Source organism: Salvelinus alpinus, chromosome 28 (genome assembly GCF_045679555.1).
Source record: "Salvelinus alpinus chromosome 28, SLU_Salpinus.1, whole genome shotgun sequence".
NCBI classification, from domain to species: Eukaryota; Metazoa; Chordata; class Actinopteri; order Salmoniformes; family Salmonidae; genus Salvelinus; species Salvelinus alpinus.
Genome location: NC_092113.1, coordinates 18,154,302 through 18,175,079, shown reverse-complemented (window position 1 = coordinate 18,175,079; position 20,778 = coordinate 18,154,302). Strand labels below are relative to the sequence as shown.

At 41.9% G+C, this 20,778-nt stretch overlaps 1 protein-coding gene across 1 annotated transcript in view; it reads right to left on the bottom strand.

The window, feature by feature from the left end:
• Positions 1–12,226: 12,226 nt before the first annotated feature.
• pex14 (peroxisomal biogenesis factor 14) overlaps positions 12,227–20,778 on the bottom strand; it is a 103,310-nt gene continuing 94,758 nt past the window's right edge. Inside the window, exons 8-9 of the mRNA XM_071371932.1 lie at positions 16,533–16,624; positions 12,227–14,908 (exon numbers count right to left, since the gene is read on the bottom strand). Of these exons, the coding sequence (XP_071228033.1) occupies positions 14,404–14,908; positions 16,533–16,624 (597 nt within the window). The 3' untranslated portion in view covers positions 12,227–14,403. The remainder of the gene's footprint in view (positions 14,909–16,532; positions 16,625–20,778) is intronic.

The following is a 20,778-nucleotide window of genomic DNA, read 5'->3' as shown; positions in this document are numbered from 1 at the left end:
ATTTATATCAAACAGGCTTTTAATTAATAGTCAGAAAGCTACATACGTATCAGTGACAGGGTTGACAGACAGTGTGGTAAAACTGAAGCTAAAATGCTCTTAGTTCATAGGATTTTAATGCCTCAGATGGGACAAGGTGTTTTTTTCCGTAGGCTAAACATATCCTCCGTGCAATTGAATGTTGAAAGAAGAAATATTTATAAGTTAATTTCTTAAAAGTTTGCATGTCCAAAAGGCACCCATTTCGTGGAATGACCCATAGACTGTATGTTTGAAAAACAGCATTACGTCTTATGAGAGACCTGTGTAGGTTGTTCATAACTAAATATTTAATTCCGACGTCGATTGAATGTCCTTCTGCATCATGTCACTGCAGCAGATGAGAATGTACATTTGATGATTCAGAAAAAAAGCGAGGCCATTTATCAATATGAGCAAAACATATTGTAAAAACGGATTATTCTTGCTGTTAACCTACACTATTATGTTAAAGAGCATACATGACTGTTCTTGTAGGTACAAAACCCTCTCACAGGCTTGCAATTCAGAATACTTAACTGCCTGCTGATGGGCCATCAACTGGATTCCCATTGTATTCAAACTGGTTGGGTAGGGTTAGGCCCTCAGAATAATCATACTTGGCCCAATGGACAAATCAGCAAGCAGTTCACAAAGCAGTGGAAAAGAAAATGAAACCATCACACAGTTGCTGTGTTATTCATAACATCAATATGATATAGATATTGGTTCCAAAAATGAGTGCCTTCAGAAAGCATTGACACTCCTTTTTCCACATTTTGTTGTGTTACAGCCTGAATTTAAAATGGATTGAGATTTTGTGTCACTGGTCTACACACAATATCCCATAATGTAAAAGTGGAATGATATTCAAAACATCATTTTTTATTTTTTTTTATTTTTTACAAATGTATTAAAAATGAAAAGCTGAAATGTCTTGAGTCAATAAGTATTGTTATGGCAAGCCTAAATAAGTTCAGAAGTAAAAATTTGTTTAACAGGTCACATAAGTTGAGGGGTGTTATGTTGCAGTGGGAGTATTTTATTTGGTCAACAAGCAGTTGTCCGCATCTGTCAAACACAAACACAATCCAATGGAAAGATTAGTGTAGAGGCCCTATAAACAGCATTTGAAAAATGAGACGCCTGTCAACTCCGTTACATAAATGTTTACCAAGGAATACCAAACATTGTGTTCTATTTGTTTTAGTTAGCCCGAAGTTTGCGCCTCACCGTAAATTAGTTTTACCCAGTGTTCAACAGGACTTTACAAAGAGAACAAACAACTAGCATCGAACAGCGACGAGAAACAAGCACATAAAATGGTTAATCCTCCGTGGCGAGGAGCCAAGCAGCCATTAAGTTTCAAGTAGTTTGCTTAAAAAATCTGACGGGAGGTCTCCAGAGCGGGAAAGGAGAGTCTTTCATCACTTTATAACTCTGTCCAAAAAGGAGAGAGCTAGGAGCAACAATCAAATGCCCAGAGCTAGCAAGCAAAGAGCCAGAGCCATTCGCATTCAGCTTGAGCCACCACAGCGCACCACTCACTGACGAGAGAGAGAGGCCCGGTTTCTTGGCAAAGGAAGAAGTTCTTAAGTGCTAAGCTGTAAATTTGCTTAATTTGACGTGAGTCCGAGGGGAATGGGATCGTTTTCTTTCAGGGAAAAACCCTGGCAGATTGGCTGACAATGAGCTGCAATGGTCCAACATGGTGTATTGCTGTGTGATGATGGGAAGAAAGCAGGACTGGCAGCATTTGACAGGGCCATAAAAGACTTCGACCCTGGCACCAGCCTTTTATGACTCACTGGGACATGGATACTGTAAAAAACTGATCTGGCTAATTCCATAGTAAACAAACCTGACTATTTACTTCGAGTGGCTTCTTTCTGTAAAAACATTTCAAAATACTGCCATATCCATCATAACATGCTATGACAGTTTACTCCGATAGAGTTTTTACTACATACTGACGGCCTATTCTTAAATGATTTGTGGGCATCGATCGGATTTTGACTTAAAAAATGTGATATTTTTCTTCTAAGCCACTTTTCTCTTTGTCCTTGCCCAATATGTATCCTTAAACAGCGACCCATGACAAGAGCCTTTAAAAATACCGGTTTCAGTGACAGCTGCGTCCTTGATAAAAAAGTAGATGGACAACAGGTGAGCATGATGTGTGTGCTAATCTTCTACATTATGGCTGTTGATAACACTCTGCGTCCAGCAGCTCAGTTATTAAAACGCTGTAATTTAATATGGAATACATCAGCAATGTGACATTTGTATCATGGAAGAAGGAAAGGTTTCGAAGATTGGACTGACGCTAATAATAGAAAATGTCTATCATTGACTTTGGTTTCTGTTACCAAAGGAATTTTGCGAGTACCACGCTCCTTCCAAAGTCAGACGTTGGGCATCCAGTGAGGGATTTTGGGATTATTTTTTTCACTTGCTCTGCCTCTCTCTGAGGGCTCAAAAATGAGGATTGTATTTCGCAGCGACAATCCATGCCAATTCTGTAGGACAAGGTCGTCAAATCTACATCCCTCCCCCTTTTCCTAGAGACCACCCTTCTCTACCCATCAGCGCTTTGAGGGGAGTTCAGAAAAACGTGACATCCAAAACAACAAATGATTGAACAGCTATGATTAGGAAGACACTACTGTACAGTATATCAAGAAGTTAGCATCAGCAAGCTACATTTATTTACTACATGCCTACTACATTTAGAATACATTATTAGGGATCAGGTGCAATATAATCAGTACAAGTTGTTTAATCCTGATGACATTTGGAATGATGAGTGGTGTTACTCATATCCTGAATAACCATATATGACTCTGGGTGTATTTATTGGAAGCAGTAGTGTGAGTGTGTTGCTCAGGTTGTTGTAGTGCATGCTTTATTGCCTCTATGCAGAACATAGTCTCAAGGGGAACGTCACCACTACTGTGCATTGTGTGAAGACGAGAGTCGTAAAGAGGGAGTATCTACTCCATTTTAATTTCCCCTTGTTGCCTTCCTTTTTATTTTTTTCATCCCTGCCTCCCTCCCTGCCTGGCTGCAGTCAGGCCCTGTGATTAGTGTAATTTGCAAAAACGTTGGCGAGCGCCGCACCTGTTGCCCCTGCGCTGCCTGCAGCCCTGGGTCCTCGACAGACTGACAAGCACACCCCTGGATAATCCATTCTTCTCTCCACCAGTGCAGGACAACGGCAATTTTTCTCCCCCCTCTCCTTCGTCTCAACCTCGTGTTCTCATATCTGCCACACTCCTGATGCCTCATTACTGGGCCATTCATAAATATCGCCGGCAGTATCCCCTACTTCCAGGGGCTTTCGGTGCTTGAAAGATTTATCGGCCTCTTTTACAGCACCGCTATTGTTTTTCCTAACGCTTTCCTCTCTCTGTCTCTCTCCACTGCAGACACCTTCACTTACCTGCCAATAAGGCGACAAAAGCTTTCCACCTGGTTCACATACAGGGGCCCCATAGCTCCCCCACATGACAACCCTAGTGGTATATGGTGTGTTCCATTTGGATTTGACACGGTGCCAGGAGGAAAATCAAGTGACACGGGCCACACAGAGGGGGAGAAATGTGATCCCACTCCATTGTGGAGAGTTTATATAACGAGTGATGACAAAGTACTTTATGACTTTGCAGTGTTTGTCGGGCTCCGACTGTGATCGAGGCCTTATACAGGCAGGCCCCCGGTGACCTTGACTTATCAAGCGTTCTCATTTTGATCAGAAAGAAGCCCGTGTTCAGCTGCTGTTGAGGATTGTTGTGCTGCTTTTAGAGAGACAGCGATGGCTACAGTACAAAGGACTTTTGGAGGTTACCGGGCTCTCCCCACCCTTTCACTTTGAAATACTATTGACTAGGAGCATGTCTGTCTGAGCAGGTGGAAGCTTTTGGATTGCTTCAATGATTTCAGGGGCTATGCCAAATTTACTTAGATATAGGACGCTCCCATGTGTCTTAACAGCCTATGCTGGGAAAGTGGCATGCAAATGGTACAGTACCTGCTTATATAAATAAAATAGTTTAAACACACGAAATTCAAGTGCACTCCATACTGTTATTTCAATCTTCAGATGCATACATCACCGTGATATTCAATAAATTATATGATTTTGTCATATTTTTGACTGTGTGCGGGTATCTATTCTTTCCATTATACTGCTTTTTTAAACATACGCACCTGTGACTAACATTTTGCATTAGGTAATTTCGAGAGTCAAAAATAACTATTTATTTTACAAAATTGTAACATTCTGTCATAAAGAGTGGATGTTCAACTTCATAACAAACATGTTTTCCCATACATTTTTGGGTAAATTAAAGAATAATGACTAGAAGTGACAAAAGTAACATGGTTGACTGTAAAAGGGTTGATGATTTCATCTTAAATCAGCCATTACTCCCCTTGTGACATGTGGAATGGAAAAGTGTGCAACAGGGAGGTAAAATAGAATGCAAGCCTAATAAAAATATTTGAACTTGATTAAACATTTCTAGCCCATCTATGGGTCACAGGGTTGACGTGTTAAGCCCGACGTACTTTGTTTTCCACCACAAAACACCAGTTAAATGGCCAAAAAGAGAAGGGCCAGGATTCAATTCGGTTGCTGAAGATCCGTGTTGTAGTGTGGTTGACATTTAAAGGTAATATCTGATTTAGTCAACATCTGCAGCGTTTACTTTGAATGTGATGTCTGCGACCGCGGTTACATTGCCTTTAATGGTGCATAGTCAAAAAGGGTGGACCGTATTGAATCGCGGCCTACAACCAGCTCACCTGCTTTTACACTACAGATGTAGAATCTTAATTTGATCACCCTGTTGCAGGAGACCTTTCCTGCAATGCAGGACATTTAAAACATGTCGTGTATTTGAGGTTTAAAAAGGCATCTTAAATTTGAAATGTCAGACTTGATTTCCCCTTATGAAAAATGTATCAACCCACATAATGTATAATCCACATTTCCTGTTGCTGCAGGATTATTTTCCTGCTGTAGAAAACTGGCTCAAATGAAATCTGTATGATTTGACTATTAGATGTTTGTTTATTTAGATTTTCTTTTTTAAGGAATAGCTTTACCATATTAAAACGAGAGTTCAGTTCACATTACAGGGTTGACCTTAAGCCTGAGGGACAAATGTAAATGAATCACTAATCATATTCAAAAAGTAACAATCTTCAGAAATGACTTTCCCAAAGCAACAAAATAACTAGGGCTTTATAATGAGGGTGAAAACTTGGTAAAATGTAGGTTAAGTGGGGCTAAAATCATCCCAAAAGTCAGACAAACATGATGTGGGATATTCCAAAATGTAGATTTTGCTGAGAAAACAAATATATTTATTTTATTGAAGATACACTGCTATTGTAATTCTTAACATGATTTTGTTCAGTTAGAGTGTAGATGTACAGGTAACTGCCAAAATAATGGAAACACTTGAGTAAATGAGGGATACAAAGTATATTGAAAGCAGGTGCTTCCACACAGGCGTTTTTCATTAGGTCATTTAGCAATTAACATCCCATCATGCTTAGGGTCATGTATAAAAATGCCGGGCAGGCCATTATGTCTACCGTGGCTATGCCCCCATAGGATGACATTGCCCCCATCCACAGGGCATGAGTGGTCACTGAATGGTTTGATGAGCATTAAAGTGATGTAAACAGTATGCCATGGCCGTCTCAGTCACCAGATCTCAACCCAATTGAACACATACGGGAGATTCTGGAGTGGCGCCTGAGACACCATTTAATAACACTTTATTTGGATAGTACATCTGTAGATGCTCTACAGAACATCAGCAACATTTCATCTAACTATCTACTAACCCTAACCTTAACTTACACTTAACCTTTGTAAGCAGTTGCTTATCAACAGAATGTTTCTTGATAGTATGAACCTCTGTAGAGCATCTACAGATGGAAAATACAGACTATCCAAATAAAGTGTGAGGCAACAGGGTAGAGTTCCAGAAATGTGTAGAATCTACACTGAGTGTACAAAGCATTAGGAACACCTTCCTAATATTGAGAATGACGCTATTAATAAGGACTATAAAAGAGTGCAGACCTTGTTTCTAAAGTTATTCTTTCCCAGAGAAAGCAGCACAGTGAATGATGTCATATTTTAAATAATAGCCTCAGCGTGCCCCTCAGATTACGATACAATCTACCTAAACACGGATTTCCCGGGTGTAAGAGGATTTTTCGAGAGGAGAGAGAAGCCCCCCGGTGATGAGAAGGGCCTAGATCCACATAAGTGTGAACATCAAAGAGTTCCAATTCCACCCTCTTGATGCTGCGATCCACATACATCTTATCTCAGAGGGAAGAGGAAGAGTATTCCACCATCACACCACTGGTCTGCATTGTCTGTGACCTTTCCGATGCAAAGCGTTTTGCGTTTTAGGCCACTTCACTTGCACTGGTTTGTATTCATTAGACCATACCTTAGCAAAAAGTATTGCAACGGATAATGAAAAAGAGCTGTTGTGTTTCATAACTTCGACAAAGTCCCGCCCTGTTTCAGTCCGTTTTCTTCCATTTGGTGCCTAATGAACACAGCCCTGCTGTGGTAGATACACAATATATACAAAAGTATGTGGATACCCCTTCAAATTAGTGGATTCAGCTATTTCAGCCACACCCGTTGCTGACAGGTGTATAAAATCGAGCACACAGCCATGCAATCTCCATAGACAAACACTGGCAGTAGAATGGCCTTACTGAAGAACTCAATTACTTTCAAAGTGGCAATGACATTGGATGCCACCTTTCCAACAAGTCAGTTCGTCAAATCTCTGCCCTGCTAGAGCTGCCCGGTCAACTGTAAGTGCTGTTATTGTGAAGTGGAAACGTCTAGGAGCAACAACGGCTCAGCCGCGAAGTGGTAGGCCACACAACGTCACAGAACGGGACCGCCGAGTGCTGAAGCGCATAGCGTGTAAAAATCGTCTGTCCTCGGTTGCAACACTCACTACCGAGTTCCAGGAAGCAACGTCAGCACACTAACTGTTCATCGGGAGCTTCATGAAATGGGTTTCCATGGCCGAGCAACTGCACACAAGCCTAAGATCACCGTGCGCAATGCCAAGCGTCGGCTGGAGTGGTGTAAAGTTTGCCGCAATTGGACTTGAGTAGTGGAAACGCGTTCTCTGGAGTGATAAATCGCGCTTCACCAGTCTGATGGACAAATCTGGTTTTGGCGGATGCCAGGAGAATTGTACCTGTTCTGAATGTATAGTGCCAACTGTAAAGTTTGGTGGAGGAGGAATATTTAATGATTCGGGCTAGGCTGCTTTGTTCCACTGAAGGGAAATATTAACGCCACAGCATACAATGACATTCTAGACGATTCTGTGCTTCCAACTTTGTGGAAACAGTTTGGGGAAGGTCCTTTCCTGTTTCAGCATGGGATGAATTGGAACGCTGACTGTGAGCCAGGCCTAATCATCCAACCTCACTAACGCTCGTGGCTGAATGGAAGCAAGTCCCAGCAGTAATGTTCCAACATCTAGTGGAACCTTCCCAGAAGAGTGGAGGCTGTTGTAGCAGCGAAGGTGGGACCAACTCCATAGTAATACCCATGATTTTGGTATGAAATGCTCAACATGCAGGTGTCCACATACTTTTGGTCATGTAGTGTTAGTATGGTAGCCAGAGGTGGATGGTGTCAAGCCTTCTTCCAGGCTGATGTTGCCCATGGCCTCAGATCAGTTCAGCCGATCGAATCCTATCCTCAAGTCAGTAGGATTAGAAAACAGACCTGATCCTGAATCAGTCATTAGAGACAGTCATTCACCAGCACTTCAAAAAAGAGCCTCCGCAAGCAGCAGTCATGTGTGTGTGTGTGTGTCTGACAGTGCGTGTGTGTGGCAGGCAGCACCACAGTAGCCACCTCATAGACCAGGCTGGTAAGGGCTAACAACCCTCGCATTGATCCGAGGAGACACTCAGCCCTCTAACCTGCTGAACAATGGAGTTCAGAGGCGCGTCGATACACTATCCTATTGAGTGCTCTCCGTTTAGCAGCAAGATTGATGAGGTTAAGTCTTCTAACCGGGTGCCAACCAGTGTCAAACCCAAGGTGCTGCTTGGACAACAAATTCGGAATTCCTAAATCTGGAATGCTAATGTGGCTGTTTGTTTGGGGATTCTAGACCCTTCACCGTTGTTCGCGTTATTTGGTGCTGGCAATTAACTCGTTTTGAAATTAGATGCAAACTGGGGTTGAGTGTGGCGGCTGACGGACGGGCCAATGTCCCCTTCAGATGGAGATGAGAAATGAAGATTAGGATAGATGAGAGCAATGTCCCAAATGGCACCCTATTCCCTACAGAGCCTATGGGTCTTGGCCAAAAGTAGTGCACTATGTAGGGAATTGGGTGTCATTTGGGACGCACCAGGATAGACGAGGGCTTTCTGGGCCAGGAATGCAATGCAGGTCCCATAAGACACTAAATGACGTACAAGCGCATTTATTACAGTAGGCCTCTATAAATCTAAGGCTGGCCTGAACTCCAGGGAGAGGTTAATGGATTACAAAGGGATGCCGTATCGAGCCTCCAAGAAGTTTCACCTCATCAATATGTGAAAAGCTATTGATCATTCGGACCTTGACAAATGAAATTCATAAACTTGATAATGCACTGGAATATTCGTATCACCTGAGGAATGGTTTTTTTTTTTTAAATAATGTTTTGTTGTTGTTGGGGGAGTCAGTTTATTAATAATTCTGGAGATCAAATAGAAAATACTAGATAAAGTTCTGATTAGGAGTGATATATTTTATGTGCTGCATTGTAAACAGAGTAAAACACCACTCAGTATGGCCAGGATTCAATCCAAGGCGTGTTATAGAGCAGCGCACCAGACAGCTGACGATACGCCTTTTAAAGGCATTTTCCCTGACGTTTGCAGAGACTGCATTCACGGTAGTCTGTGCATTTTGTCTCGAGCGTAAATTACTTTTAAAAGTCTGTTATAGTGTGCTGCTCTATGAAACCTGAAACACACACACAGCAAGGGCTATTCAATATCGGGACCACTGTATATACTCTTACCACTGCTACACAATAAAAATAGACCTTTACATTTAGAAAATCCCACCGAGCCTAGAGGAACTGAACGCATCGATATGACTCAGAAACATTTATTCCAGTGCCAAAATTGACTGAAACATGTAAGTAGGATATTTTGGTCAAAGGCAGTATCTTCTAAAACTAAAGATTTGTGTAACTGAGGTCGTCACCATTTATAATTGGGTTGGGTTTGGATTACAACCTTGCCCACTAACATGAGATGAAACAGCTGCACTGATTGTGCCCTATCCAATTGTAGCTTCCAGACAGTAAGACAGACCTGCCCACTGCACAGCGCCGCGGACTAGTTAACATAAGACAACACCTCGCCAATATTATGTTGAAAGAACTCTTGGCCCCTATTTATGGAGGGGCCACTTTCTGATGTGTTGGATAGGGATCACTCCAGTCTGCCATTGTTTTGGGTATAATGAGAATTGAGACGATGCACACCTGCATCCCAACTGCCACTTGTCAATATTCCAGAATTCTAAACCCCTTCGCAAGCAACTTGTGTTCCTCCGCAACCTGTTTTGTAACATTATTCGCTATGAAACACTGCCAGACAGAAGTACACTCTGGTAATAGATAGAGACAGTTGTAAAAAACTAAATGGAACCGACGTAGACGTCGCCACTCGCCAGTGACTTGATAAACTGATTTAGCTAACGTGGCCTGCCTGCTAGCTACTACTAGCTAACTTCATTGACAAACACAGAGATGGAATTTAGCTAGCCATCTAGTGATAAACAGCATGTAGCAGCTTGTGCTTTATTTACAATAGTTTGACGGCTTGCTGATGATGAAGTTGTAGACAGGTTCTCAAAATCAGTCCTGAGCACCATCTGACTCGATACTGTCTGCAGTGCACTAATCTCGGTTAATCCAAAACTAAAGTCTTGCGTAATTGGTCAGACGCTCAATTAAGTTCTGGGTCCATACAAGTTAAGAGAATAGACAGAACGCGGATTGGAAATGGAACGAAGAGTTCTACCCTCTCTCTTTGCAAGTTAAGTCTATGGGTCAAATGTCCACTCCCCTTTCGAAATTCAAAAGATTCTAACAACTGCGAAATCGTGATTTGTCCAAAGCACTGGAACTAATCCTGCTCGTTATCTCATGCATCCCCTTGTATCATTTAATTACAGATTTCTTGATTTATCTTAATTCGGACTATTTTGAGGAAGTGGTAGTGGCTATGTTGTTTCTACAGTAACTGCCAGGGTACGAAATGCGAACATAACACACCCACATCAAACCAAACACCCCCAAGACCAAAATAGTATTTTTCTTAATGAACAACAGAAAAACAAAAACATGTTTGTTTGAATTAATGTAGCAATGTCTTTGTTAAAAACACATACGACTGGGGCCGGGATTCAATTTGATCGCCCTTGTAGACAATGTGCCATTTAAAGGCAACGTTAACTCATTCACAGTTTGGACTCAATTGGAAATGACCTTTTATATGACACGGGCGTAAAGGTTCACCAAACCCACGGTTCGGTATGTATTGCGGTTTTGTGGTTACTGTTCGGTTTCAGTACAGTGTGAAAATTAAATGCCATTCAATGTTCAGCATTCACAATGTTCCTAGCATTGTCTGTTGTAACAGGATTGTTATGTTAGTTTCCACTCTGATGCTGCTATTGTAACCATGTGGGAGGTGGGAATTTATCAGTTGTGAAGTCGTAAATACCAGTTGGATACATTCATGTGATTTGAACTCGTTGAGAAACGCCGATTGGCTAATGGCCAACACGCAGCATTAACCATAAACTAAAAAGATAAACTATAATGCTTGTAAACAAATTTGAGTAAAAAAAAACTGATTGCTTTGTTGTTCCATTTAACTGCTGAAAATGCTGTTATAGAGGACATTTCCTTAGTAGATGACGTCAGAGGTCAACATGTGGGAGAAGTGGGTTCTTAGGATGAAAGGAGAGTTTCCCACTTTAAATGACCAGTTTGAGGACCGTTCAAGTGGTTTTTCCAAGTCAAATGGTAAATTCACACTTGGTTACAAACGCACCATGACACTGCCTCCTTTAGTCCAGATGCACACTTTTGACTCATAAAGGCATGTCTGGAGCACAGTACATCTCCCACTCGGGGGTAACGTGATGGGCTGTCACTGTTAAGTAAACATAACACAGGGTGCATTGGTCAATCCATTGCAAACCTCGGCTTTGGTTTGCTTATATAGAGCGGATACTACCGGTTTGCTGAAATTGGTGCAAAAGGGAAGTTTATAACATGGCTTGAGCACTTTCACAATGTGCCCGAAACCCCCTATTCTCAACCACCGAGAATGGGCACATATCCACGGCTATTAAACAAAGACTGTAAAATATATAAACATAGCCTACCTATCGCTCTTGTAATTTATTTGGCCCAGTCAGAATCAGCTACAAAGGGCTGCTTGAATGCAGAGGGGAGACGATGTTGTGTTGTTTCTTTGCGTTTCCATCTTGCTCCAGTATACTGCGGTGATGTCGGCGTAAATGTATCAACACATTTGAGGTGTTGGCAGATGCATAGGCAATTTTCATTGAGAGTGGCGACATACTGTTAACATTTTATCCAATAACTCTCTGTCCATCGCCGTTGTAATCTACTGGGAAGCCAAAATGTTCCCAAACTGGAGATTAAACGATGATTGAGGATCCTCCAATTCTGGTTTATTGACCCCACCACTCGCCATGATCGTACAGAACTAGTTCCCGGCTGCGTCTCACAAATAGACAGCTTGAAATGCGGCAATTACGATTAGAATTTTGATTACAACCTGCGCATAAACTCTAGTTGCTTTAACGGAATAGCCAGAATATTTTAATTTCTTTTCAGCTCAGATTTACTCAATAGTCAGACATACAACGCAGTGTAGGCATAGCCTATATGCCTAGTGTTATTATTTTGTCATTTAAAAAATAATGTATTCATTCAGGTTCACAGTGCGGACCGAACCAAAGTCCCCTTACCAAACAGTTTGGTACGAATATGTGTACTGTTACACACCCCTACAATGGCGCTATACCCCAGTGTCAGATTGAATCACGGCCTAATTCATTCGATAAAGAAGTGACAATTAAAGTAACTTGAGATAAACCAAATTTATTACAATAATATACATTTCTGTTTGATATCAGAAGCTCATACAGTCACAATTATAAGCTGGGTACATTTTATACATAGAGGACCAGTCAGTGAAACTACAGTAGTTTAAAAGGCATGAGTGACACTTGGGGACCTCTCATTTTAGCAATTCTGCCACATTATCAGCAAGTGGTCTTCATTCGCAGACAAATTCATAGATTAGAATGTCAGATCAAGTCAAATACAATTGCAAACAAAAAAATCTCTCATGACAGTATCATACTTCAGATTCTTTACTACCCTGTTACTTCTATTCTAATAGACACAGCGTTTGCGGAGTATGACTGCTGCCACTTAGAAAGGTTCACCTACCTCTACCGTTATTGTTACTTTGAAGGCCCTTTGATGCAAGTTAAAATACCACAAGAGAGCTGATACCCTCATTTTCACTCGTGGACCTTTTTTCTCTCTCTCATCAGCTGGCGAGTGAGAAATTTAATAAGGTAAGTATTCATACATTACTTTCAGTTCCCCTCCCGCCCCCACCTCTGCCTTCAGAGCTAGATTCCCACCTGCCACAACATCCATGGCGACATCCATTGTTTTATACGGTTTAATTACAAAATATTGGCGCCATTTTAGCGTAAAAGATTACTCACTGTAGGAGGCCTATATAATTTGGACCGGAGGGTTTGTCATGAAATAAAATATAATACAACAGGGCTTTCGCGATTAGATTTCCGCTTTTAGCCTCCTTGACATTTCAAGCTGCATGAACTAATACATCTGTTATTTGTTGATCATTTGATTATTAACATACTTCATAAACCAATTCAGCTAGCCCTGCTGGAGACTGAGATGCAGCTGAAGAGGCAGGCTGGGATCTCTCTCACCACATACAGAGTGACAGAATGCACGAGGCAGCCCCTTTAGAGAGAGGTAAAAAAAACACATTTATCTTCGCTTCCTTTCAGCGCTCTTGAACGCTCGTGGAACAAAACCCGTCATCGTGTTCTAATCTCAAATTTCAAGGCTTTTATTTCAGCCCAAATGCCACCTCCTGGCCTTTCTGAATTATTGACAGACTGACACCAATGTGAGGGGACACATGAAAGATCCTAAACGTTGCCCTAGCCTAACGCTGCCCTAGCCTAACGCTGCTTGTCCTCTCCCTCGGCTCTGTTGACAGGCTACGTCTAAAATGGCACCCTATTCCCAATGGAGTGCCCTACTATTGGTCAAAAGTAGTGAATCGTATAGGGAATAGGGTTCCGTTTCAGACGCAGTCCCAGTAATGCTTTCAGTGATCTCTGGGGTGACTTTGAGACGAGTACAGGGGGACAAGCCGTCTGACTCCTGACCTAGAACTGAAGAATATAGGAGAGCATACGATTTCTTTGGTGTACAGAACAGGTTACTCAGGATGAGTACCAAATGGCAACCTATTCCCTATATAGTGCAATACTTTTGACCAAAGTTCTATAGACCCTTGTCAAAACATAGAGAATAGGGTGCCATTTAGGACACATTCTACATAGGGAATAGGGTGCCATTTGGGACACATACTACATAGGGAATAGGGTGCCATTTAGGACACATTCTACATAGGGAATAGGGTGCCATTTAGGACACATTCTACATAGGGAGCCATTTGGGACACAACCTACATAGGGAATAGGGTGCCATTTGGGACACAACCTCAAATTATTCTTCAAATGAGCTCAGATACCATAATACATTGCAAACCAAGCTCACTACACCAGGTGATTATTGTCAGTCATGAAAATTGACAGTACCAAGTGCCACACAAGGAATAAGAGAAAGCAGGATTGCAAATCATTTTTGATAGTAATTTGTATTGAATATTGCTCTTATCTCCCCCATCCTGCAGAAACTTAACATTACTTTCCCAGGCATGCAATCGTTTTGTTTGAATGATGAATAGTAAATTGATGTAAGCCAGGTGCTTACAAGGGCCAGACACACCAACATTAACCTTTTTTTGCTGTGTTTCTTAAACATTCGCTCATAATTGAGATTGTTCACTATATAACAGAGGCAAAACAGTACAGTTACAGAAAGGATGGTCAAATGGGACCAGACTGAAACAGGACCTTCAAATGAAGTGAGAACCATAAGGAAAAAGGGGTTTTGTTGTGCTTTGTGCTCACGGTCTGGTCTAATCCACCTCGCTCTCGTTGCTGGCCCCCTCGGGCCTCCTCAGCTTGTCCACCTGTTCGTTGATCTGTCCGTCCCCCCCTCGACGATCCTCCGCTGGCACGCTCAGATGCTCCTCCTCATCCACATGGCTCACGTCATCCTCCTCCTCCTCATCTTCCTTTTCCTCCTTCACATCCTCCTCTTTCTTCTCCTCCTCACCCTGCACCTCCATGCGGACCTGATCCTTAAGGTCCAGGGGGGGCAGTGTGGCTCCTCCTCCCAGCCCCACGCCATTCTCTCCGTTGAGGCCGTGGGCTCCGTCGGGACCTCCCAGGGCATCTTGGGGGCTGTGGCGGCCATCTTTGATGGGGGAGGAGGAAGCCGACTCGTTGCTGACGGGGGAGATGTCGCTGCTGCTGTTGGTATGGTTGATGGAAGGAGAGCTGGTGGAGATGGTGGCTGGCTTCAGGGGCATCTGCCAGGAGGGAATCTTTGGGACGGATGGTGATGCGGGGAACTGCCTCCTGGAGAGGGATAGAAGGCAGGGATATTCGTTCAACACACATCATGTCATCCAAGTCAAAATGTTGTCATCACAATCAAAAACTTGTACACTGAAAATCGAAATAAGCACAGTGGAAAGATCACTGTTTTTCATAGTGGGAACACATATATACACTACTGTTCAAAAGTTTAGGTTAACTTAGAAATGTCATTGTTTTTGAAAGAAAAGCAAATGTTTTGTCCATTAAAATAACATCAAATTGATCAGAAATACAGTGTAGACATTGTTAATGTTGTAAATGACCATTATTGCTGGAAACGGTAGATTTTAAATGGAATATCTACATAGGTGTACAGTGGACCATTATCAGCAACCATCACTCCTGTGTTCCAATGGCACGTTGTGTTAGCTAATCCAAGTTTATCATTTTAAAAGGCTAATTGATCATTAGAAAACCCTTTTGCAATTATGTTAGCACAGCTGAAAACTGTCGTTCTGATTAAAGAAGCAATAAAACTGGCCTTCTTTGGACTAGTTGAGTATCTGGAGCATCAGCATTTGTGGGTTCGATTACAGGCTCAAAATGGCCAGAAACAAAGGACTTTCTTCTGAAACTCGTCAGTCTATTCTTGTTCTGAGAAATGAAGGCTATTCCATGCGAGAAATTGCCAAGAAACTGAAGATCTCGTACGCTGTGTACTACTCCCTTCACAGAACAGCGCAAACTGGCTCTAACCAGAATAGAAAGTGTGGGAGGCCCTGGTGCACAACTGAGCAAGAGGACAAGTACATTGAGTGTCTAATTTGAGAAACAGACACTTCATAAGTCCTCTACTGGCAGCTTCATTAAATAGTACCCGAAAAACACCAGTCTCAACGTCAACAGTGAAGAGGCAACTCCGGGATGCTGGCCTTCTCTGTGTGTGTGTGTGTGTGTGTGTGTGTGTATATATATAAATAAATAAGAGAATTAGATTAGATTGTGCTTTTTTCAACAGCCAGATGTTCTCCACACCTGCTAAAGATTGGCCAAGATATTAAATTATATTCATTAATTCTTTCAAGATCAAAAAGAAATGGTTACGCCTTAAAAGGAATCTGCACTAAAGGAATACAAAATGTTTACTGCCTAATCAGGTCATTTGAAAATAGGGAAAGAGAGAGAACAAGTTTGGCGACAGATGGTGCTTCTGTGTTTTTCTTCGCTGATTAACCCCTTACGCAAAACTTATTGTGAAAGTCAGGCAAAGGAGAGTGAAACAAAATACTTAAAAGCTTATTAGGATGTACACAGGAAAACAAAACATGTACAACCTGACAGTTCTGAGGCAATTTTCATCTGTCTGATTTTTCCGACGTAAACTGTTGCTTTGAGCCTCATTAGCGGCACTGAGTACATAATCATGCATGCTAATGACTATTACAAAACAGAATCCATTTTCATGCTGTGACAGACAGACAGTGCCAAACGGGGTAGAGCTGAAGGCGCTGCGGAGGAAGGTAGTATGATGAGCTTCGATAACGATTCCCTATATATTTTTTATTTAATTTAACAAGGCAAGTCCTACTACCTTTCGTCAGTAGTGCACTAGATAGGGGATAGGGTGCCATTTTAAATGAAACCACAGTGTTTGAGTTATTACCTGCCGAGAAGCAAGCCCTTCAATGACCCTATTTCAGCTTTCAGATCGCCTATGGTCTGGGTATCCAGGATGCGGTTGGTTGAAGAGGATGCCTATTGGAAGAAGAGGGAAGATAAACTATCACATACCATGGGTCAGTACAGTACAGTACAGGTCCATAAGCAACATTAAAGAGGACAGAAAGCTACTTTCATCAAGCATGTTGCTACATCTCTGATCTTCATTTGTTCATGCGACCTAACAGGATAATACTTTCAAACGAGAGAATGGTTGAGAGGGCAGCGATGTAAACAAACAGAGCAAATGCCGAATGCCACACAAGCTGGTGTGTAATCATATCACAACAGCTTGTGAGTCTACATACAAGTCCCCATGTGATGGGAGAGGGGTGGGGGCAAACAACAAGCCTCTGGACTAGAGTTCATCTTTGTAGACAGGATCGTTGCAAAAAGGTAGTGGTATTTTCCCAAGTGGCACCCTACTCCCTATATAGTGCACTATTCTTGATCAGAGTCCTATGGGCCCTAGTCAAAAGTAGTGCAGAAAAAAATTGGGTTTCACTTGACTGTGGATCATTCCAATTTTTACATAGTTTTCCATATTTCCAAAAATGGATTAGGGCAGGATGGCAGTTTTGGATAATGAACCTTATCCTGAACAATAGGGGCAGTCATAAGGCAACCATAAGTTGACAGCTATTTTTCTTCTTTTATCAAAGGTGAGTGTTATCACACACAGGCTGGCATGGCATGAATTGCGACAGGGAATGACGGCTAATTGTAGTGGCCTCTGGCAATATTTGAATAGCAAATAATTTAAAAAAAATCCATCCATTGTATTTCTGTTCCAAGCAGACGTATGAAGTCATTCGTCAAAAGAAAGACACAATATGTGAACATGTAGCCAATAGCGTCGATTTTGTTTGTGTCTATGACATTTCAGTCCTTCTATGCAACTGCAATAGCCAGCGTGAACCAAATTGCTTTTAGCTATCACTGTCTTAGTGAAAATCCACATTTGTTTAAAGACAAATACACTTTAGCATTTGTAATGAACATGTCACTCCTCAACCGGGAAAATACTCTTAAAACCAGCCCATATTCACCTGGACAAGCAGGTGCTTTTGGACCCTTGGTAGTCTAACCGAACAGACCTGCACCCCTATCCTCTTTGTTTCTGAAGGGGAGAAGGGCGGTATATGGATGGGACCAGAGAAGAGGAGAAAAACAAAGTGGGGAAAGCAGGATAAAATAATACAAAAAAACTGTAATTAAGAACTCCAGACTCACTAGAGGCAGCTAGTTAGGAAGCTGAGACACCCTATCACGGTGAGACGGATAACTTGGTCTCTTTCAATTGTAATTAAATCTAAGAGAAATTAATTGAATCACATCTGAGAGGGATCAGACTCATTTACATCGGAGGGAGGGAGGGTGCGGTGTTTTCCAGGGAACATCAGGGGCCGTATGTATCAAGCTTCTCAGGAGTGCTGATCTAGGATCAGGTGCCCCCTGTCCATGAAATCTTATGAATTGTGATCTAAAAGGCAAAACTGATCCTAATATCAGCACTTTTACTCGAAGATGCTTGATACATACAGTCCCAAAACCGTCCTGGGTGTGCATCGGTCGGAGCCTTGGTGAAGACATTCAGGGTTCACCTCATTAGAACCATCTTAATCCCAGGTCTCCCCAAGGCCCCCCACATAATAAGGTTGGAATGTGCTTCTCTCTCATTTTACCTTTGAAAATATTTTTTTTTATTCCTCCACAGGCTGAGTCTTCTTCTAGACTTCCAAGACGTAAAACTCTTACCTAAGAAACAGGGAAACGCTTCACAGTCACGACGCCTACTTAAAACTGTGGATACAACCCAAATGGCACCCTATTCCCTACGTAGTGCACTACAGCGAAAGTTGACGCAACCGTAAGGTAGTTTTGTCCGCAGACACAATATTTCCGCATTATAACCACGCTTATTCATGGCAACATGACATATGTCAGCTGGCATTATACACCATGCTAACTGAACATAAGGTGGTATGTCATGTTGACATTGTGATTTCAGAAATAGCCATGTGGTCATTTCCTTTGTCAAGTGTGGCATGACACCATGTTCATAATAAAGTAATGTACAGAAAGCATTATAGCAGCATAGTAAGCATTACATGCACGTAATTGAATCTTCTAATTCTATTCATATGATTATAACTGCCCCTATAATCACTTTGCGTACTCTGGCTTAAAAACGGAGACTTTGATCTATGACCAGTGCTGTTAAGCGCTATACAGTTTCCTCCTAACTGGTGTAATAGCTGTGTTCCTAATCTGTCTTGAGTGGTTGCTTGGGTGTGATAGGGGTCAGCCCCTTTCTGCTGCTTAACTAAGTGGTTCCAGAAAAATATATTACGAGCAAAAGAGAGAAAAAAATCTAACAACTCCTCCATGGATGGCAATGCGTGAAATAAATGAAGATAAAATGCCTACGGACCATTAGCAACAGATAGGATCTTAACAAGCCTTGTTTCAAAATGTCTAAAGGCAAATTAATTCACAGTTACTCCACCAGCCGACTGTGTTGTCTTTTTCCTTGTAATGCATGTATATTTATGGTAGAATTAGCTTCAAAAGAAATCCCCGAGGAGCGTTTTCCAGGGAAAACACGGGCGCAATTGATTTCAGTCTATTTATTCTACTTTCCCAGTGCCAGAGTGCTTCTTCTGGTACAGAACAGCAGTTTCTTAATCTTCTATGTGCAGCCACTAATAAAGAGAACTATCACTGAATTGAGACAGCGGAGCAAACACAGTTAACTGGCAGATTTGTAATGATAATGGGACCAAAATAGGGGGCTACCCCTCCTGTTAACATTGGAGACGAATTACCCTGAAGCCTATTCATTCTTCACCGAGGCATTTAACAGTAGTGGTATGATGTAGCTAGGTGATCATTTTCAAAATAAGTCATGATTATAGAGTAAATACCCACTCAGAGTATATTTTTCCGGGCCCTCTGAGGTTTGTAGGCAGAAATATATAATATATGTGTGTTTGAGTGTGTGTGCGCAATCTCTCACTTGTATAATGACATCCCCAGTCAGTTTGTGTTGGGGTGCCATTCACATTGCAATTCAGCGGTTTCCAAACTTTAAGAACTGTTTACTTAGCAGCTGATGAAACAGAAGTCGGCATGTGTTTCGGGTTAAATGCACATTTCCGCGTTGAGAGGTATAATTGCCAAGAGTGGCGCACTTTGAGCGGCGAGGGGAGAAACCCAGAAAGCCGCTAACTGCAAACGATAAGTAGCTCGGCAGCTCCAACATGTGTTCTTAATCACACGCTCCGGACCTGAAAACAATTTCCCAATTTCCCATATGGCCTGGGTACAACAGGGCTTCTACGTCTCTCTGTGGAACATTTAAGATCAACACTATAGCTATAAAGCAGAGTTTATGATTTGTTTAATGGGTGTTTTGATGTGAAATATACTTTTTATACACTGCCGCCTTCCAACAAGGCACTCATAGCAAATGAAGCGGGCACTTTTTAATCCAATCTGTGTTTTGGCAAAAAAAAACATCTCTTGTTCTCCAGTGCTGCAGATGTAGTTCATTGTTTAAAGTGGGCTTAACAGTGACTGGATCGGACTGGGGCTTGCCAGGACAAAGAAAAATGGTACACACAAAGTTCTGTTTGCATAGTGGCTCAGTTAGGGTTTTGTCCACCCCCTCCCTCCCTCCCTCCCAAAAACACAAATATCCTTTCAACTCAGTTTAGGAAGCGGCGTGGGGGCAAGAGAGACTCACTCGAAAATGAACTATGAGTCGGCGGTTTTGATTAACCTCATCCAGGGGAGAGATTCATATTTTTCTCTGCCGTTTGCCGAAACAGATGCGTACGCATATGTTTTCCTGCGCCATCCAGATGCTACAGACGAACACCCCATGTGCTTAACAAGCTGTGGACATAAAACATTGTCTGAGATGGTCTTGATTCCAAGGGAGTTTTTTGGGCCGATGATCATAAAACGATTTATGACAGCATGATAAAGAACAAGTAACATTTCATACTTGCACTTAAGTTCACCAATTTTTTTGACATGACGAGTTTTAAAACAATTATTCGGCCCTTAGCACCTAAACGGTTGTAACTGTAGATTGTGAAAGCGGACGATAAAATTTAAGCCAAGAACAGAGTTATGGCAGAAGATGATAACATCATGGATGTCATGATGAGATGACAAACTGA